This window comes from Zingiber officinale, chromosome 8A, assembly GCF_018446385.1.
Source record: "Zingiber officinale cultivar Zhangliang chromosome 8A, Zo_v1.1, whole genome shotgun sequence".
NCBI classification, from domain to species: domain Eukaryota; kingdom Viridiplantae; phylum Streptophyta; class Magnoliopsida; order Zingiberales; family Zingiberaceae; genus Zingiber; species Zingiber officinale.
The window spans coordinates 13,207,368-13,227,769 of record NC_056000.1 but is presented as its reverse complement, the minus strand read 5'-3'; the positions used below and the strand labels follow the sequence as shown (position 1 = coordinate 13,227,769).

Below are 20,402 nucleotides of genomic sequence, written 5' to 3'. Positions count from 1 at the left end.
GACGCCACCTCCAGTAGCGGGCACCGCCTCCCGCGGTCGGCGCCGCTCATTCTATTTGTCTACGCCGACTTTCGAGCCGAGATGACATTCGGCCAGCGAGCCGATGTAGTTTCGACCCTCGAGCCGTTATTTGTACCATTATTATGTTTGTTATTGGTATTATCCGGCCTGAGTATCGTGTACCGACTTGCAAGCCGAGAGTGTGTTCGGCCTTCGTGCCGTTATTGTATCCCGGCCTGTGAGCCGATGGAGTGTTCGGCCTTCGTGCCACTGTTGCATTCCGGCCTGCGAGCCAAGGCTGTAGTAGTACAATGTGTCGTCCTACGGATCCATATCGTGTTCGGCTTCGAGCCACCGGAGCCAGTTACTCATCTGGTGGACGTCTATCTACTCCTTACGGCCACAACGACTCAATCAGTGTCGCAACCAGCTATCCATTCATCCGAGGGCCCCCCCCCGGGGCCAGGGTACGTCATCGTATTCATTTTATACTTATTTTATTATCCTATTATTATGCGGATGCTTATATATTCGTGGGACTCGCCTTGAGCATTGGGGTACCAGAGCCCGGGGCGACCCGGTTGCTGGCTACAAGTACTGTTGACCAGAGGATTCCAGGCGACCTGGTCAACATAAGAGACAGCTCATCAGTCGGTCATGGGGATGTGGTCAACATTCCAGATACATCCTTCCAGCAGGTTCGTCTTCTCAGCTTCTCGACAAGATCAATTCTAATATTAATTTAAGTTTTAGGGACATGCATACTAGAGATAACAATGTAGGTTATTTACCCATGCATAATTTTGGATTTAGGTATAACGATAGGAATAGAGTTAACAAGGTAAATAACCCTAGGAAATCTTTAACGTTAGGTCTAAACCTAACAAAAAACAATCCACTTTGCTTAAGGAGAGGAAGGTGGTGAAAAACTTTGGTGTTAATCCCAAGAAGGGGAGACACATGCCCAGGAAGGATAGGTTAAGAATATCCATGGTGGACAAGTTAATTCTAAGATTAGGAGGCTAGAAGTGCAGAATCAAGTTTTAAGGGAAAATCTTGATAGGTTAGAGAAATCTCTTGAGAGATTCAATGTTGGATCTAAAGAATTAGGTATGATGTTGGATAGTTAAAGATCCAATGGTGATAGATCTAGTTTGGGATACTGGTCTTCATCGAACAAGGGTAAGGGGAAGTTATCCATAGAGCACTTTGGCGGGTATGCCATAGTAGAGTTTCCTAAGGCCAAAATAAGGTCACATGCAATGATTACATGTGAAATGGCAAGGGGGAATTCTCCAAGACTAGAGAAAAATCATATGCTAGGGTGGCATATGACTATAATAAGAAGATGTTAGGAAATGGTAAGGGAAAGCTATTCAAGGATAAGGAAAGATCAACCAAAGACAAGGGAAAGTCTAAGGTTGAAAAAAATAAGAAGGTCAAATGGGTTGACCAATCGTCACCCGAGGTGCATTGTTGTGACCTCATATTTTTAAATGAGTCACTTAGAGAGGTGGTTAAGGTTAAGAGCTTAAGGGGAGTTCAAAGAGTCAAGTTGGGACCCATGGTCAATGGATCTCAAGTGGACCTTGCTTGAAATTCTAGAAGGGTCATGAAATGTGCCAAAAAGGGGTTAGAGATGGATTTGAGTCTCTAATCTAGTTGGTTGGCATATTTGGGATGTGATTCATGTATAAAAATATGAAATAAAGTTCATCTTACATGAAAATTAGCTTTTGATGTATAGATGCCTTATAAACTAATGTAAGGGATGTATTATGGTTTAGTATGGGAAGATACATCAAGAATAAGCTAAAACTAAGACTTTAGGTCGAGGTTCAATTGAACAATTTAGATAATTTTGGGTTCTGTGTCTATCTTGGGATACATAATGAATTAATTTTTAATTCTATTTTTTCTAAGAAGATAATGGTAAAACAAACCTCTCCATAACATTTAAGAATTTTTGGTGACCTGTGAAATTTCTGGTGCATTTCTAAAATTAGGTTTAGAAATATATTTTGGGATAAAATTTGTATTAGTCGACTGATATAAGAGACCAATCGACTGGTAATAATGTTCATCAAACACAAAAGGGTTTTGTGAGGTTATTTCAATGAGAGCAGTCGACTGGGCATAAGGTAATCGACTGATACAGTCTAAAATTGTTTTCAGTATTAAGATATGACTAAAAGGATGAAATACATGTACGTAATCTTATAAGGGATTAATACATGATAATTGTGGTCATTAGAGGTTAAAGAGTCTAATAATTAAGATATTGTTGGAGCTCTTTTTGATGTATGACAAATGAGGAGAAGTTTATGTTGGTGCAATCAATCTCTAGGGTTTCAATGTTTGACAATATACCTAAATCTGGTTAGTTTGACCAACGCTTGATCCAAACAGGACTTCATTTTGGAAGAGAGAAGTCTAGTTAAGACTAGATGACTAGTAAGGGTAAGTCCTAATCGAAGGAACGACAATCACTTCTAGACAACAACCACTTTATTTCAATAATTAGCTTCCAAGCTGTAGCGAGACACTAGACCTTCTTGAATATTGGAACAACAACTATTTCTAGACAAATCTTTTTAAAGAAATTAAATATTTAATTTTCTTTCTGAGAATCCTTAGTCTAACTAGATGATCTTGTCCGAACGCTGAGTAGACGGACGCTGGGCACATGGCGCTCTCCTATATCTCCGACCAGCTGCACAAATCTCCGGCGAACCTGCAAGGAAGTCGAGCCGGGAAGGGGTTTCCGGCGATGACCCTCCGATGCTCAAGTCAGGCAAGAGGAAAATGGTGAAGTGGCTTCCAAGATGATAGATTGCGTACCTCCGGTGAAGTTTGTGGGCTCTTATATAGAGCTCTAGGGAGGATTGTGCACACCTGTCGAGGCGCACACGTGTCCTTTTACCATACCTTAGTATGGGCTTACCAGAGGAGCATGCCTGACACCATACTACTACAGTCCGAGCACCTCTCTGATGGGACAGCAGAACCTTCTGTTGTAGGATTCTGCGTTTGGCTTGGTCGTCGAACATGCCTGTTGTCAGAAGATGTTCCCCAATAACCCCTTGTCCTTATCTCTTTTTTCCCCGAGCCGAGCGTCCATCCGCTCGACAGGCATTGGTCCACCGGGCGTAGGTATCGGTCCGACCGGGAAGATTTCACTCCATCGCGTGCTCGACTGAGACTATTCCTTCACAGCATTGCTGCCCTACGCCTCGGTCGAGCGGTCTACCCGCTCGGCCCGACGAACCTGTTCACCATGAGCGTCAAAAACCCGACTCCCCGTCGGGTTGTCTTTGATTCCGCTCGGACCCGTTCAGCCGGTCGACCAACCCCTTCTCCGATCGGCCGGACCTCATGCTGACCTTTTTGACTTCTGACCTCCACGTGTCATTGGCTCGCCACCAAGGGAGTCCCCCGACCTTACGGCCGGATCACTAGACAAGTGTTAATTAAGCCTGAGTCCTTATCTATCATAATCTAGTCAAGTATAAGGAAAGCAATAAATCAAACATTAAACAAATTTATTTAATAAGGATAGCCTTTCTATTGGCTCCCCTAGATCATAACCTTGATAAGGTCTATCAAGATAATGAATTTGATCCTTGGGGATCCAATATTGATCAAGTCCAACTTGATTAATCAGGCTGGACTTGGAGACCCATGCTTGGACTACTTTTCTATTTGTTCAATTAACAAGAGACAAGTAGGATTTAAATTTACATTTGAATTTATGCCTAAGTCCAGATCGGTTGTATACGACCCTTTGTTCCCTAAGAATTAGGTCAAGGTTCTTGGAACCTAAAGCAAACTATTCCAACGAGTCCCTAAGTTCCTTGACTTGTCTTTTCAAGTTAGAATTTTCTTCCCCAAATTGTTGGACTTGAGTTAAAGTTCCAACTTGAACCAATTTAGTCGAGGAGCTTGAGTTAGTTACTTCCTTGAGGGCTTTGACCTCCTCTTAGAGTGACTTGACCTGAAGGTTGGACTTAGATAACATTCTCAACAAGTAGGAAATTAAGTTATGCAATCTCATTAAAGAGATACTTACATTGGTTTAGGAACCTTCTGAAATGGATAGGGATCTGTGACTTTGCTCAAACTTAGCTTTTGATTCTCTCTCAAACTCAGATTCGAAAACTTGCTCTCGGGCCGAAAGTGCGAGGAAGCTTGTATATTCAAGATCTTCACCGGAGTCTTTCGATGATGATTCATCCCACGATGCTTGTAGCGCCTTCTTTTTTCGTTGCTTCTTCACTTCCTTCTAGTTTAGATAGTTCGCCTTGATATGTTCCTTCTTGTTGCAGTCATAGCAGGTGACTTCAAACTTCATTTTTAAGTTTGGGCTTGGTTGCGTTGTCTTTGACTAGATCACCTTTTTTATCTCGTTTTTTGCAAAGCCCTTCTTTTTCTTGTATAATTTTTGTCCAAGGTTGATGAGATCGGTGGTGATGTCATCATCATCTTTTGAGTCTAATTTGTCTTCGGGCTCGGGTTCAGTTCGGCGCTTGATTTTTGGTTCCCGCGTTCTACTTGTACCTACAATCAAAGCAATACCTTTCTCTACCAGCAGTCCATTAGTCTGTTCATCTAATTTAATTAATGAAAGATCCTTAGATATTTTGTAAACATCTACCATGGATGTCCACAAAGCATTCCTTGGAAAGACATTAAGTGTGTACCTAATAATATCACGATTTTCCATTTTCTATCCAATCGCGTGGAGGTTGTTGAGTAGATCTTGGATTCGGGCGTGTACTTGACTTGCCGATTAGCCATCCTACATTTTGATGTTATAAAATTTATTAAGAATTAAATCTCTCTTACTTACGTTAGTGTTAGAAGTGCCCTCATGCTACTCGATTAGCTTTTGGCATTACTCCTTGGCGCTGTTAAAGGGGCCGACCCAGTTCAACTCTTCTTGGTTAATCCACATTGGAGGGTCTGGGTTTCTTTGGCGTCAACCTCGATCTTCTTCATTAGACTTGAGTCTTAATTTTTGCACGATACTGGTTTTCCATTGCCGTCAAGTGGAAGCGCGAAACCAATTTGGATAATGATCCACATTTCGACTTGCGTTTTGAGGTGATACTCCTTTCGATTCTTCCAGTAGCCAAACTCCTCGCCGAAGAATAGTGGTGGTCGTGTAGTCTTGTAGCCTTCTTGATTGGCCATTTAGAAAAAGACTCTTGCAAAGATAAAAATGATGAAACTTGTTTCAAGACTTAGTCTTAGATTAGTAATGCGGTAGGAAAATAAGAAAATAAATCAGCTCAAATATTGTTGCACCAATTTCGAAAAATTTGACGAATCGATAAATTTGTCAGGAGAGGTTATTAGACCAATCTTGACTTATAACAAAAATTTAAAAATAGAAAAAAGGAGTACCGATTTAGAGTGGTTCTGCTTTAATGTCAATTATAGGTTCGAGATGCACTAGAAGGGGGGGGTGAATAGTGCTCATGATTTTTTCACACTTTTTGGAAAACAGAGAATAACACAGCAGAAATGAAACAAAGGAAAAAAGCAAACAAATGTTGACACTTTTGACTTGGTTCAGAGCCTTTGATGTACTCCAAGGCCCGCCATTGTCGATCATTTTCATTGGGCAATCCACTACCAATTCGAATATTATAAGTATATTGCATGACAACTTTGCATTAACTAAAATATACTAACAACTTAAGGATCCAGAAAGTCATGCTTTCAATCATCGGAGTCACATTGCAGAGTCGTAGGATCGTCCTTGAAGCAGTGCACAAGTGAAGGATTACGAGAATGAGTTATTTTTTAGCCTCTAGTTGAGCACACTTTTTATGGGTTGTTGAAGGCGCCTTCAACCCCATTGAAGCACCTCCATCTTTGCAACTTATCCCCATCTTCTCGATAGCGATAAGCTCTACAGCCTATGCTGTTTATCCATCCGAAGAAGCCTTCAAGTCATGGAAGGTGTCTGCCATCCTAGCTCCAAGGCACCTTTAGGCACACAGAAGGTGCCTACCCACCTCTCTACGTAAGCCTTTAGCCAAGGTGCTCGAGGCACCTCCAACCTCCCCGGAGGATTCACTTCTTTCCGAGGATTTTGGAAAGAAGGATTATAGTGCTTTGCCCATTGGTGCGGTCAAAGACCGCGGGCCTTCGAGTAGGAGTCGAGCTAGGCTCCGAACGAAGTAACAGAATTGTGTCTCTTTCTTATTTCCGCTGCACGACTTTGATTTGAAAGAAAAGAATAGTTTTAAAAACGCGATCTATCACATCAAACAATCTATCACTAGTTGTGATCCAATCACAAATTCTCTCATGCTATGAATTATATTACGGGCATTCAATAAATGAGTCTAAGACAATTAAACATATAATATGCACTCAAATAATGAATCTATACTTATTAAATAAACAGAAAAAAATCGTAAGGTGATTGCCTTAAGACATCCCTCAAATTCTAAGACTTCTTTCTCCTTTAAAACATTGATCTTCATCTTTCTTCCTATGGGGCACTCTTCTTCTCCTCCTCTTGCTATCTTAGGATTGTGGTACACCTCCACTATCCCTTCTGCATATGGTCATCCTAAAACACCCCTTGATGGCCTCCTTCCTTTCTTTAAGGATCATTTGTATGTTGGTCTTCATTTTTTGATACCTCCTTGCTTCTTAGAAGTTTGTAAATATTTCCATATTCCTTTGTAGTAATTAGTACCAAACTCGTTTAGGTTATTGTATGGGGTCGTGGTGCTTTTCTGCTTATATAGGATCCCTCTTCATTCTCGAATTTTCCATTAATTTTATTATCCCAAACAATTCATGTAAGTACCCCATGGTAGTTTTGATGTGATCAACTAAGTCAGGTTAGGTCCTATTGTGGTTTAATGTCTTGTGTCTAAGTGTGCAGGAACTTAGGAGTACAAGTAGTTGAGCGAAAGACACAGCTAGCGAGAAGGACGACATGGGAGAGAGTCGACGGACTCGGTATTTCTGAGGGACGAGGCACTGTGGAAGAGTATGGTGGCTGACGAGAAGGAAGCGCGTGCTATCTTTTTGAGTTGAAAGTCTGGAGGAGGGTATACCTTGTTTTGCAGGCAATTCAACCCCCCCCTCTTGTCGGCCCCGCTACACCAACATAAATGCTCATGGTTGAGTATTGAAAAATAATGGAGAGTGGATATCTTCATTGTTGAGTTATGGATGCTCTAGGATGAGCATTATGAAGTGGATCAATGCTCAAGGGTGAGCATTGGATACAATGAAGGGTATAGACCTTCATTGTTGGAATGATGAATGCTCTTAGATGAGCATTGTGAAGTGGTTTAATGCTCAAGAGTGAGTATTGAATACAGTGAAGGTGTATGGGGCATTCATTGTCGTGTTGTGAACAACATGTGAGGTTGTGAACAACGTATGAGTAACTCTTCAGGGGGAGAGTTTTTTTATGTGTGCCAAAGGGGGAGAATGTAGGGTTCAAGTTAGGCCTTCATTTCCTAAAGAGGGAGTTTGCCTCTAGGAAAGGGGGAGAATGAAGGAAATCTTCATTCATTCTTTGGCATGAAGAAGAAGTTGAGGCTATGGGATTATCCTAACTTAAAGGTATTGTCAAATATCAAAAAGGAGATTGTTGGTGCAATATTCCCTGGGTCAGGTTGACCAGGTTGACTAACCTTGATTGACTCAAGCTTGAGTCTTGATGTTTGGATTTCAATGTTTGACAACATATGGAGATTGCAGATGCAATCGTCTGATTGAGGAGATTGTTCGTACAATTCTCCTCTAGTCAAGGGATGACCAGTTTCATATGAAGAAAAGCCAAGTAGGTCAAGGTTGACCGGATACTTGATTGGGAAAGTCCTAACTAGAGGTTAAGCAGTTTGGAAATCCTGGTGAGTGAAGCCAGGTGAAAATCCTGGTGAGTGAAGCCAGGAGAAAATCCTAGTGAGTGAAGATAGGTGAAAGTCTTGGTGAGTGAAGTCAGGCAAGTGAAAGTCCTGGTGAGTGAAGCCGAGCAGAGGGAAAATCCTAATTAGTGAAGCTAGGTGAAAGTCTTGGTGAGTGAAACCAGGCAGATGGAAAGTCCTAGTGAGTGAAGCCAGACACATGGAAATTCAGGTGGGTCAAGGTTGACCAGACACCTGGTGTTGGGAAGTCCAAGTAGGTTAAAGGATTGACCGGATACTTGGCACAAAGAAATCCAGATGGGTCAAGGGTGACCAGACACTTGGTGAAGAAGTCCCAGCAGGTCAAGGTTGACCGGATGCTAGGCACAAGGAGTCCCAACAAGTCACGGTTGACCAGATGTTGGGTTTGGAAACCTTGGACTTGAGTTAAGCAAGTCAAAGGGAGGTCAATCGATCAACTGATCGATTGAACCTTGATTTAATCGATCAGTCGATCGATTGAAGGTGTGCTACGAGTGAAGGCTGGTCCAATCAATCGGTTGATCGATTGGGAAGTAAAATCACGAGCATAGAATGCTCCCCAATCAATCGGTCGATCAATAGGCACCGCCAATCGATTTGTCGATCGATTGGGGGTTGTTTCTCGTGCATGGATGTGAGGAAGGCTGAATCGATCAGTAGATTGATTCAAGCCTCCCCAATCGATCGGTCAATCGATTGGGAAATGACCATTGCGTTGGGTGCAGGTTTTGGATGGCTGAGATTGTTGGGATCTCACGTGGCAATCGATTAGGAGCAAGCCCAATCAATTGGAAGCCCTAGGAGCATCGAGTATAAAGTTGTGGCAAGCTTTCTTCTCCGGAGTGTTTACACGATCCTTCACTACTACTCATCGTCGGACTGAGAGCTTGGAAGAAAAGTGTTGTTACATTTTCTAAAGGGTCCAGAGGCGGCTCCATCAACAAGGTCAAGCAAGAAGAGAGTTTTTCATTTTCATTCTTGTATTTTCTTCTTGCGTGTGTTGTATCTTATTGTGTGAGTCTTGTATGAGGTTTCTCCACCTCCAGTAGTTACCAAGAATGAGTGTTTTTCATAGTGGAGTGCGTGTCATGTGTAGATTCTTCGATTAGTCACCTATTCTTGAGATGGATACCTAGTAAATCTTTCGTGTTAGCGTTGTAAGTGTGTTTCGTGGTTCATTCCGCTGCATCACGAAGTAAGACAACGAGTGCGATGAGCTTTCCCCCCCCCCCCCCCCCCCCCCTCTAGTTACAAATTGACCCTAACACTGAGTCCTCTGATGATTTCTCTATTGGTGACCTCCCCCTGACCATTACTTTAAGGATAAGTCACAGAAGTGAAGACATACAGGATATCATAGCTCATACACCACTCTTTGATCTTCCGGCCTTGAAATTGTCATCCCTTGTTAGAGACAAGCTTGTGAGGGATGCCAAACTGGCACACGATATTATGCCATAAGAATTTAATAACCATTTGCTCTATTGTTTTAGTCAACGGCTCGACTTCTATCCATTTAGAGAAATAGTCCACTGCTATGAGAAGGAATTTTCTTTGGTCGGTCGCCATAGGAAAAGGACCAACAAGATCTTCCGAGCCAATGAACGACCGCCCGGATAACTGCTATAGGAATCTTGATATACTTCTTGCAAAATGTATCAGGTGTCTTCCGATCCAACACATTTGAGCAATGACCTGGAAAAGACTTTCTTATATAAGTGATCTCCTATAAGCGTGAATCGATTAGCTCTCTTTTTTATTAATCGAGCATGCTCCTAATTAGTTGGTGTATTTCTCGATCGGAGGAACTCTGTCAAGGGTGTCCTCCAATCATTATGCACTTCTATTTCCGTCGATCTCTCGATATGAGCTACCAACATCACCTGCTCAATTGGCATGTCTAGCATCATTGGGCTTAAAAAGCTTGCCAGCTTGGCCAGCTCGTCTACATATTGGTTGTCCGCCCGGGGGATCTTTTGCACGATTACCTTTTGGAATCCTACCTTTAACTTTTCGAATGTCTGACATATAATTTCAACCTAGCATTATTTATTTTAAAGGCACCTAAGAGTTGTTGGGCTATCAATTGGGAATCAGAATAAATAAAAACTCATGTGGCTCCCACATGCTTGGCTACTTGTAAATCGGCGATTAGAGCCTCATATTCTGCTTTATTAATTGTGGCCCAGTAGTCCAATCAAATGGATAGTTGCATTCTATCTTCACGTAGTAATATTAAGAGTATACCCACTCCGCTACCTTGCCAAGTGGAAGATCCATCCATATAAACTCTCCATGTTTCCTCTAGCTCGGGATTCTAAATTTCTGTCACAAAATCAGCCAAGGCCTGTACTTTGATGGTAGATTTGGGAAGGTATTGTATGTCAAATTCGCTTATCACTTGATTAGCCATCCAGATGCCTCCGTGTTGAAGAGAACTCAGCCTAGTGTATTATTAGTTAATATAATTATGGGATGAGAGAGAAAATATGGTCGTAACCTCCGACGGTCAAAACCAGCATGTACACCAATTTTTTTAGACAGGTGTAGTGGCATTCTGCGTCTTTTAATAAATGGCTCAGGAAATACACCGACTATTGTTCATGGCCATCCTATCGCACCAGTGCTGACCCAATAGCCCGCTCAGTAGAAGATAAGTAGATCTAGAGTGGCTCGCCAGTGGTGGATTTTGCAAGTACAGGTAAAGAAGATAAATAAACTTTGAGCTCTTCCAGTGCCTTATCACATTCGGTGTCCCATTGAAATTTGTAGCTCGACGCAGAATCTTAAAAAGGGGCAGGCTTCGATCGGACGACTTGAAGATGATTCTTGATAAGACTGTAATTCCTCCAGTCAGACATTGAGCTTCTTTCAAATTGCGTGGAGGGGGCATGTCTTGGAGTGCCTTCACCTTGCTCGGGTTTGCTTCAATTTCTCACTCGGTTATGATGTAACCGAGGAAGCATCCGCTCTTGGCTCCGAAAAAGTATTTGTCGGGGTTCAGCTTGACTCTGTAATTCCTCAATGTTTGGCACGTCTCATTGATATCTACACAAAGATCAGTAGCCCGGAGGGATTTTATGAGTATGTTATCAACATATACCTCCATATTCCGGCTGATTTGCCGCCGGAACACCTTATTCACGAGTTTCTGGTTTGTCACCCCTACATTCTTTAGTCCGAACGGTATGATATTGTAGTAATAAGTTTCGTCTGCCATGATGAAGCTGACTTTCTCTTGATCATCCTTGGCGAGCGAGACCTGATGGTATCTGATCCAGCGGTAAGGACGGGGGACCCCCTTTTGAGGGGAGCCAATGACACGTAGAGGTCAAAAGTCAAAAGGGTCAGCATGAGGTCCGACCGATCGGAGAAGGGTTGGGTCGACCGGCCGAACGAGTCCGAGCGGAATCAAAGATAACCCGACGGGGAGTCGGGTTTCCGACGCTCATGGTGAACAGGATCGCCGGGCCAAGCGGGTAGCCCGCTCGGCCGAGGCATAAAGCAGCAATGCTGTGAAGGAACAGTCTTAGCCGAGCACGCGATGGAGTGAAATCTTCCCGGGCGGATCGATACCTACGCCCGGTCGGACCGATGCCTGCCGAGCGGATGGACGCTCGGCTCGGGGAAAAAAGAGATAAGGACAAGGGGACATTGGGGAACATCTTCTGACAACAGGCATGTTCGACGACCAAGCCATACACAAAATCATACGACGGAAGGTTATGCTATCCCATCAGAGATGTGCTCGGACTGTAGCAGTATGGTGTCAGGCATGCTCCTTTGGTATGCCCATACTGAGGTATGGTAAGGGACACGTGTACGCCTCGACAGGTGTGCACAAGCCTCCCTAGAGCTCTATATAAGAGCCCACAAATTTCACCGGAGGTACGCAATCTATCATCTTTGGAGTCACTTCATCGTTTTCCTCTTGCCTGACTTGAGCGTCGGAGGGTCGTCGCCGGGAACCCCTTCCCAGCTCGACTTCCTTGCAGGTTCGGCGGAGATTTGTGCCGCTGGTCGAAGATAGAGGAGAGCGCCACGTCCTCAGCGTCCGTCGACTCAGCGTTCGGACAGGATCAGTATCCTTGATATGCATCCAATATACATATCAACTCGCAGTCAACGGTAGAGTTCACCACCTAATCGATGCATGACAAAAGGTAGTAATCTTTTTGGCACACTTGTTCAGGTTTCTAAAATCGATGTACACCCGCCACTTGTTTTCTGGCTTGGATACTAGTACAACGTTAGCAAGCCAGCTCGAGAATTGCACTTCCCTGATATGTCTAGCTTCGAGCATCTTTTCCACCTCCGCTTGGATAATTTGATTATACTCCACTCCAAAGTCCCTTTTCTTCTGCTTGATCGACAAAACGTCCAATCAGACATGCAACTTATGTTGCATTATTGCTGGGGAGATCCCCGAGAGCTCATGGGTTGTCCATGTAAATACATCATGGTTCTATTTCAAGCAAGCAACCAGCTCGGACTTCTTCTTGGGGCTCAGATCGGCTGTGATAAATTTGGTTGCGTTCGGTCAGCTGGGATAAATTTGTACTTCTTCCTTTTCTTCATAAATCAGAGTTGGGGGAGTCTCCTGAATTGTGTTGACCTCCAGTCGTTGAGCTTTCCAAGCGGCTCGAAACTCGACTCTTACAACCTCCACGTAACATCTGTGTGTCATCAGTTGATCGCCTTTGACTTCGCCAACCGAGTTGTCAACAAGAAACTTGATCTTCTGGCAAAACATAAATACGATGGCTTAAAACTCATTCAGCACCGACTGGCCAAGGATTATGTTGTATGCAGAAGATATGTCCACCATGATGAAGTTTGTCTGGTGAGTCCTCATGAGCGGCTCCTCCCCAAGAGAAATGGCCAACTGAACTTGGTCGATCGACAACATCTCGTTGCCCGTAAAGTCGTATAATGGAGTCGTCATGGGCTAGAATTCACTTTGGTCTATCTGAAGCTGATCAAATGTCTTCTTAAATATAATATTGAGTGAATTGCCCATATCAAAAAAGGTCTGGTGAATGTTATAGTTGGTGATCACAGCCTTGGTAATTAAGACGTCATCATGAGAAATCTCCACTCTCTCTAAATCTAGAGATCCGAAGTTGATTTCTGATCCCTATGCTTTTTTCTCACTGCACCCAACTGCATGAATCTCCAACCACCTAACATATGACTTGCAAGCCCGATTAGAGTTACCGTCGATCAGGCTTCCTGCTATCATGCTAATGTCACCCCCAAGCGGCATGGTCGCGATTCTCTTCCTCTTGAGTTGGGCGCGGGCGCTCGACAAATGCCCAAGTAGGCCTCTCATTATTGTTAGTACCCCAAGGTAGTTTTGATGTGATCAACCAAGTCAGGTTAAGTCCTATTAGTTTTTAACCCCTGTGTCTAAGTGTGCAGGAACTTAGGAGCACAGAAAGTCGAGCAAAAGAAGCAACTAGCGAGATTGACGGCACGAGAGAGAGCCGACGGGCTCGGTGCGTCTTAGGGACGAAATGCTACGGAAGAGTATGCGAGCGGACGAGAAGGAAGCGAGCGGACGCGGCATTTCCAAGGGACGAGAAGTCAGAGTGGAAGATTGCTCGAAGGCCGAAAAATGGGTTCAGGTGAGCCTTATTCTAGATGGCAAAAATCATCGAAGCAAACAGAGCCGAAGCTGGAGCGGAAGACCCGGACCCAAGAGAGCGGAGCCGGAGTAAGAGCTCGGACCAAACAAGTTAATATACGGTTAACTTTGGTCCAGGCGCCCGGACCAAGAGTTTTATCTAGATCGTGTCAAACATGATCCATTGCAACGGGGATAAAGTTTTATCCCCCTAGAGGCACCTGAAACCCTTCCAGGCACTCCGACTAGAGCTATAAATACAACTCTGGTCCAAATGATTCAGACAGAACACTTGTAAACAATTTCCTTTGTCTAGCTTTGCATTTTGAGTGTTGTAACTGCTGTAAAAGGCTTCTCCGCCTAAAGGAGACTTTGATAGTGAACTTCAACTTCCTTGAATTAACAACCTCCCTGGTTGTAACCAAATAAACCTCGTTATGCCTCTTCTTTCTAATTTCTTATTTAATTTATGCAAGTGTTAGTTTAATTAAGTTATAACGTTCAAGGAAGGTTCATATTATTTTTTAAGGACTCTTCACCCCCCTCTAACCAGCCGCCAAAGGGTCCTACAATTATCTCTTTGCTAAGGATGTGGTCAGTGCTTCTCGGCAAGCGCATTGCCCCGATCATGTTGTTTGCTTGATCGGTGGTAATGGTGACGCTCGAGATAAGGAGATCGACGGTAGAATCCTTGGGGGGTCGGTCGGCACAGCTTCGGGATGAAATGATAACAGTCCTTCGTATTGTGAGTTGTCGAGCGATGGTAAGAGCAAAATAGTGAGGTCCACTATTTGGACTCGGGGAATCTTGCCCGCTTGGCTTCCACATGCTGGACCACATGGGTTCGGGGCTCATGGTGTTGTTGTGGTGCGCCCGCTCGAGGCCCTTTTGGCGGCAAATTGGTGAGGGTCGATCGGCGTTCTTAGACAATCACGGGCTTGAAGATTACTTCTTTTTTCCGAGCTAACTGAGCCTATTCAACATTGACGTACTTCATAGCCCATCCAAGCAAATGATCGAAGTCTCTTGGAGGCTTCCTGATACGTGAGCAAAAGAAATTGTTGTCTATAAGTCCCTGTGAAAAGGCACTTACCAAAATTTCCTGGGTGGCTGACGAAACATCCATGATCACTTGATTGAATCTCTTAATATAGGCCCATAACACCTCCTTGAGCTCTTATTTAAGTGAAACATATTCACATTCGTCTTTTGATAGCAACGACTGTTGGCAAAGTGATGGAGAAAAGCCATTCAAAAATCCTTGAATCTACAAATAAAGCTGATCGGCAAGCGTTTAAACTATCTCTGCGCCGAACCAGATAGCGTGGTGAGGAACATGTGGCACTTGACTTTGTTGGTGTACTAGTAGAGCATGGCTATGTTATCGAATTTGAGTGTATGGTCCTCGGGATCAGTCGACCTTGTATACTCTCCGATCGTTAGAGGTCTAAAGTGTGGTGGCAACTAATCGTCGAGAATTTCTTAGGAGAACTGCTTGTTTATCCGCTCAAGAGAGTCATCGAGTCGGGGTGCTTTGCCTTTCTACACATCCCAGACGGGCGCATTCTCGAAAGATGATCCTTGTGTCCTTTCTACTCGGCCATGCTCTTCCGAGGGCTTGTGGAATAACGCCCTATGGTACGAGATCGACGTGTTTGGTGCTTGCTGGAAGGCACCCGTCAGTTGGTTCAGCTTACGGTCGACAGGTCTTCCGCTCGGGTTCTTTTCTCAGCTCGCTGACCTATTGTCGATACAGCTGGGTCATTCACCATTCGGCAATTGGTCGCAGCATGCTATTGTTGTTGCAACATTCTTGCAGCTCGGGCGTATACCAGTATCTCTAACTCTTCTTAAGTTAACATTACTGTAGTGAGTCATCCAGTGTCCTCCATCTTCAGGTCTTGGATGCAGGTGTAATTTTCACAGACGACCCCAAATATGATTCTGTCCGAAAGATGAGAAGACAGTTAGCTGGGAACGTGACTCTGTTATTGAATGGATGAAGACTCCATGCTGTCCAGCAACACAGGAAGCGTTAGTGTCGGGTTAGGGAAGGGGTTTCTGGTGTTGATCCTCCAACGCTCAAGTTAGTACTCAGTTCTAGCGAAGAGAATAATAGAAGCAAGCAATAGTAGAGAGCATGTAGAATAGTGGAGCATCGCATACCTTCGCCTGTAGATGAAGACCCCCTTTTATAGTGTCATTGTAGCGCCTATATACACATCCCAAGGTATATGCACCTTTTCAAAAGCCTTCCAAAGAAAAGACAAGTTGAAAAGTGTCTTTGACACCTTTATTTAAGTGAGCATGTAAATCTCTATGATGTGACAGGCTAAAAATTTTCAAAGTACAATTTGTCTATAGTACATTCTATGTCTTTTCCAATACAAACTCCTAAAAAAGTACGATATGACCTATATGTGGATCCCACTATAGGTAGGTCGGCCGCCACTCGGTAGGGATATCTCTAGCTCGACCGTATAAAATGCATCTACTGACCTATTCCTCTCTCGGCTTCCATATTGTTGGAGAGGCACGCTATGTCTGATCGGATCTAAGGTTCGATCGGCAAGGCCGGTGGGCTGGGTAACTTAGTGCTCTGGCTCTTAACCTCAACTGTAAGTTACAGAGGATGATCGTCCGGACGGTTTGATCAATCTTTCACGTCTGACCAACTCTAAAGGCCAGCCATGCCTAATCCGTAGTTCGTGGGCTTATGATCCATCCGATTCTATGACTTTAACCTCCACATTTAACCCTATTTTAAGGTCCAATCTTTATCATTGGATCACTCCACATGAGAGCTCATCTGCCAATTTGCTAAGTGTTCCCCACAATAATGGATAACGAAGATTACTTTGTATCGTTCTTTCACTGACCTTTAATTGAATGGATGCATCGTTAGAGTTCAACTTTTTCACCTTTGTTTTTTGTCTGTTTTCTTCAGCAAAAGATTGAAGATACCTTATTTTTCAAACGAGCATAATTTATCTGAAATTTTTTCTTCAATCTTCTAACTTTGTTAGCAAACAGCCTGTTACTGACATCCTAGTGAAAGGAGCTCTCGATGAGGAGGCGAACGATGTCCATGTCGTTGACCGAAAAAGGAATAGTTCCCTTCTCGCTGAGATACTTCACCGCACCTTTGAGTAATGCTATTTCATCATCAAAAGCCCACAATTTCTGGAAGCGCTTTCGATTGCGATTGTCATTCTTCTCAGAATCGTCAATGTCAGCACGCTAGCTTCCTTTTGGGGGAGGAATATCGAATCCGCAAAGGAGAGGGCTTTGGAGGACTGCCCATTGATATGGTTGATGCAGATTTCAGATCTGGGGAGTTATGGGACTGTGGATTCAGATGAGGAGAAGATGGATCCAATGGTGAAGAAGCTAAAGACGACGAGCATCTTATTGCCTCGCCGTCATCGGGTTCACCACTGGATCCGTCTCCTTCACCATCTTCGTCTCTGTTGTCGTCTTCATCATTCGTCAAGGAGACAACAGAAGGAGGGTTTGGAGCGGGAGGTGGCGTCTTGTCGGAGGAATCATGATTAAAGGAGTAACGGCGCTGCAATTTCAGCTTCGGTTTATTCGCCTCGCATTCAGCAAATTCTTGATTGTTGGACCCGTCTTCTTCGCCGTCCACAGAAGAGACGGCTGAAGGCGGAGGAGACTCTGGAGCGGCAGGGACGACCGCCATCTTCTTGGGAGAAGGGGGACAGTAATCCACCTCCTTCTCCTCTTGTTCCATTTCCTCTTCCTCCGACGAAGAGTAAGCGGAATCAGCTTTAGATTCGGAACCAGAAGACTCCGGTCCGTGTTGCCGGCCAACGCTAGAGCTTGAGGAAGGCGAAACGGATTTATGGTTTTGCCTTGCGACCTCTCTCAGTCCCTCTCCCCCTCTCTCTCCTTTTCGTTCATTCGTAAATCGTAACATGTCCATGGGTTAATTACCACATAAGGTCTTATACTTACGATCAAATCTCAGAGTTGGTAGGTCATAGATCTTTCTAATCTGTATAAATTCATCTTATCTGCCACTTATCTTCTCAGTCAGCATCATTTACCTTCTCCGTGTTATTCCTGAGACGGACTAGTCGGGCCACTGTAAGCGAGCGTAGTCATCTTTTGCCACGTAAATCGTAATAGAATGCCCTCACGGGCTAGCTGAGATGGTAAGTGGCAAGGTTGATCTCCCATAAGGTCTAGCGGTTGATTCTCGGAGCTAGCGGAGTGTAAATCCCTACAACCCGTGTAAAACTCACCTCACCTATCACCTGCTTTCTCAGTCACCATGATTTACCTCCTCCATGTCACTTGTCTTTTTCAGTCACCAGGATTTACCTCCTGACGGAGGTACTGGGGACAAGCGTATTCACCTTTGCCCCTGTAAATCATAATAGAATGTCCCAACGAGCATAGCTGAGTTGATAAATGGTAGATTGATTGCCCTAAAAAATCTTAAGGTCAATTCTCAGGGCTAACGGGGCATAATTCCCTACCCCCCGTATATACTCTTCCCTGCCATTTATTTGTTGTTCAGTCACCGTGATTTATCCTTTTTACCGTAAACAGTAACAGAAGAATTTCGTAATACTCTTTGTTCTCTCTCTCTTTCAAATCCATCCTGAATCTTTGTTTCTTTACATAAAAACCGCTTTTTTTTTAATACTATATTTTAGGTCATTTAATTACATTTATTCACATTCCTGATCAGTCACACAACGTTGATGAGATAAAGTAGTCATCTTCCATTAAATTTGCTGGGGAAGAAATTGTCGAGGACATCCAAAAAACAAGGTGGCCCTAACTTCCTTACTCTCCATGCTGCAACTAACAAGCGAATATCTCAATTATTCATTAACTCGATTCATTCAGAGCACCCGATGCTGCGAAGGGAAATTAGCCCCTCTGTAGTCCATCATTCACAGCTCTCGGTTCGACGTGTCGAACAGTTCCATAAACCTCAAATCGGAAACCCTCGCTTTAGCGGCGGCGAATCGCTGGTATTCATCAAAAACTGAGGACAAACACCACTTCTGAAGCTTCCTCAAACATCCCACGACGCAACCAGTTCGATGCTGAACGTACAGCAACAAAGGCACAAATTAAAAGAGTCAATATTTTTAATTTATGCATCGCCATCATCTAATCTGCGTAGCGCGGCGTGTTGTTGTTAATTAGTTTACCTTTCCTCTCTTGCAATGGATAAGCAAAGGGTGGTTTTTGGCATCTGAGTTAATTAAGAGAGGCAAATTAAGTCCAGCGAAACTTATAAATCATAACTTTGTATTGTGCCATTCAATTGTAATAAAGAGAGAATGATTCGTACCGAGGATAACTTTGAGAGCATCAATAATTTTGTCTCCGGGAATGTCAATAAACGGTTCCTACGAAATTACCCATGATTTAAGGCAACAAATCTATACCGAGGAGAGTTGGAAAGGGAAGAAACAAGAAAAAGGGTGAGGAAGAAGAACCTTGCGACCATCGATTCCGAATTGAAATAATGTGATACTATTCGACTCGAGAAACTCCAGGTTTTCCTCCGGATACGGCTCCGGGCAAAGATACCTGCGACCATTCAATCATAATTTTTTTTTATAAAAAAAATTGCTGGTCAAATTGTGGGCTCACACGATGGACCGGAGCTTGAGGGTGTGCAGGAAGCCGAAGTTGGCCGTCTCGGGGAACCCCGACCGGAAGACGCCGGCGTCGACGACCGCAAAGTTGAGCGGTGGAACTAGCGCTCCGCCGCAGCACTCTGTCGCTGCTGCTGAACGATTCAAACAAGAAGCATGGGGGCAAGTGGTGGAGATTGTTAGGTAACCGACGACGCCGGTACCGCCGTCGTCCTCGTCGTGGTGAATTGGTGGAGGCTCCTGATGCGGCGGAGGAGACTCACTGGGAATCATCACCCTCCCCATAAATATCTTCACCTTCTCTCTACCTTCTTCCGTTCTTCGCCGAAGGAACGCGAGGGGGGTATTTGTAACGAAGGAAGGAAGGAAGAAAATTGGAAGTGGCTCAGCGCGCAATGGATTATAAAATCGAGTGGGGAGGAGGTGGAAAGGAAAAGGAGATGGAGAGATAAACTAACAATGGATTCAGAGCAACTCTGTGTAGACTGGATTAATATGATAGTCCAGTTGGGGAGGACTAGAGGTGACAAACTTGTGAGTGTACGTCAGATGTTGAGTTTAATGGCGAACTTTCGATTTAGCTGTCTCGTTATGGAATTACTTTGAATCAGAAACATGTCTTTTCCATCTGTCGTTGGATTGTTATTCAGTTGTCAATGATTTGATATCATCAAAATTGTTCTGTCGCAATGAACGGTGGAGCAGCGGGTATACGTCTAAAGTTAGGTACTCTGGCATATGGTAAATAATCCTTCAACTCTTTATGCATTCAGGATTAGAAATCTAGGTGACCCAGGGGTCATTCAAGATGATAAATGATGATATGTTTGTCACATGAAATCACAGAATCGAATTGTAAGACTGTCAAAGTGTAAATCTTCGGATTCTATACAACTCACCCCACCACCACTTACCCTCTTGGCTACCGTGATTTACCTCCCTCGTGATGACCTGAGATCAGGTGCGACAGGGTCGCTAGGGGCGAGTGATTTCACCTTTTTACCATAGGATTAGAAATCTAGATTTATACTGATACCCAATTTATTAGAGTGTAGTAAATATATTACAATAAAATTGAGATTAATTTTTAATGAGGTATACTTAAGAAATTATTTTTAAAATTAATTTCATTATTTATCTTCCTTCGCATAATTTAAAGATGGAATGTGAAAAAAATAATAATTTCAGTTAGTTTAATTGACTATCCCT

The 20,402-nt window shown here is 43.7% G+C and overlaps 1 protein-coding gene across 1 annotated transcript; it reads right to left on the bottom strand.

Moving 5' to 3' along the window:
* Positions 1-18,282: 18,282 nt before the first annotated feature.
* LOC122008301 (probable tyrosine-protein phosphatase DSP2) lies at positions 18,283-19,692 on the bottom strand. Its single transcript, XM_042564003.1, has 5 exons — positions 19,189-19,692; positions 19,032-19,125; positions 18,884-18,941; positions 18,741-18,784; positions 18,283-18,632 (listed from the first exon to the last, which is right to left on the bottom strand). Exons 1-5 carry the CDS (start codon positions 19,476-19,478, stop codon positions 18,477-18,479), a joined length of 642 nt encoding a protein of 213 aa, XP_042419937.1. The 5' UTR covers positions 19,479-19,692; the 3' UTR covers positions 18,283-18,476.
* Between the last annotated feature and the right edge of the window lie 710 nt (positions 19,693-20,402).

Bases quoted from the DNA above. Each gene is read 5' to 3' on its own strand.
- LOC122008301 (XM_042564003.1), bottom strand. From the start codon at position 19,478: ATGGGGAGGGTGATGATTCCCAGTGAGTCTCCTCCGCCGCATCAGGAG. The intron at 19,126-19,188 runs GTGAGCCCACAA...GAATGGTCGCAG, and splicing joins CTCAAGCTCCGGTCCATCGT to GTATCTTTGCCCGGAGCCGT. The intron at 18,785-18,883 runs GTACGAATCATT...TAATTAACTCAG, and splicing joins TGCTCTCAAAGTTATCCTCG to ATGCCAAAAACCACCCTTTG.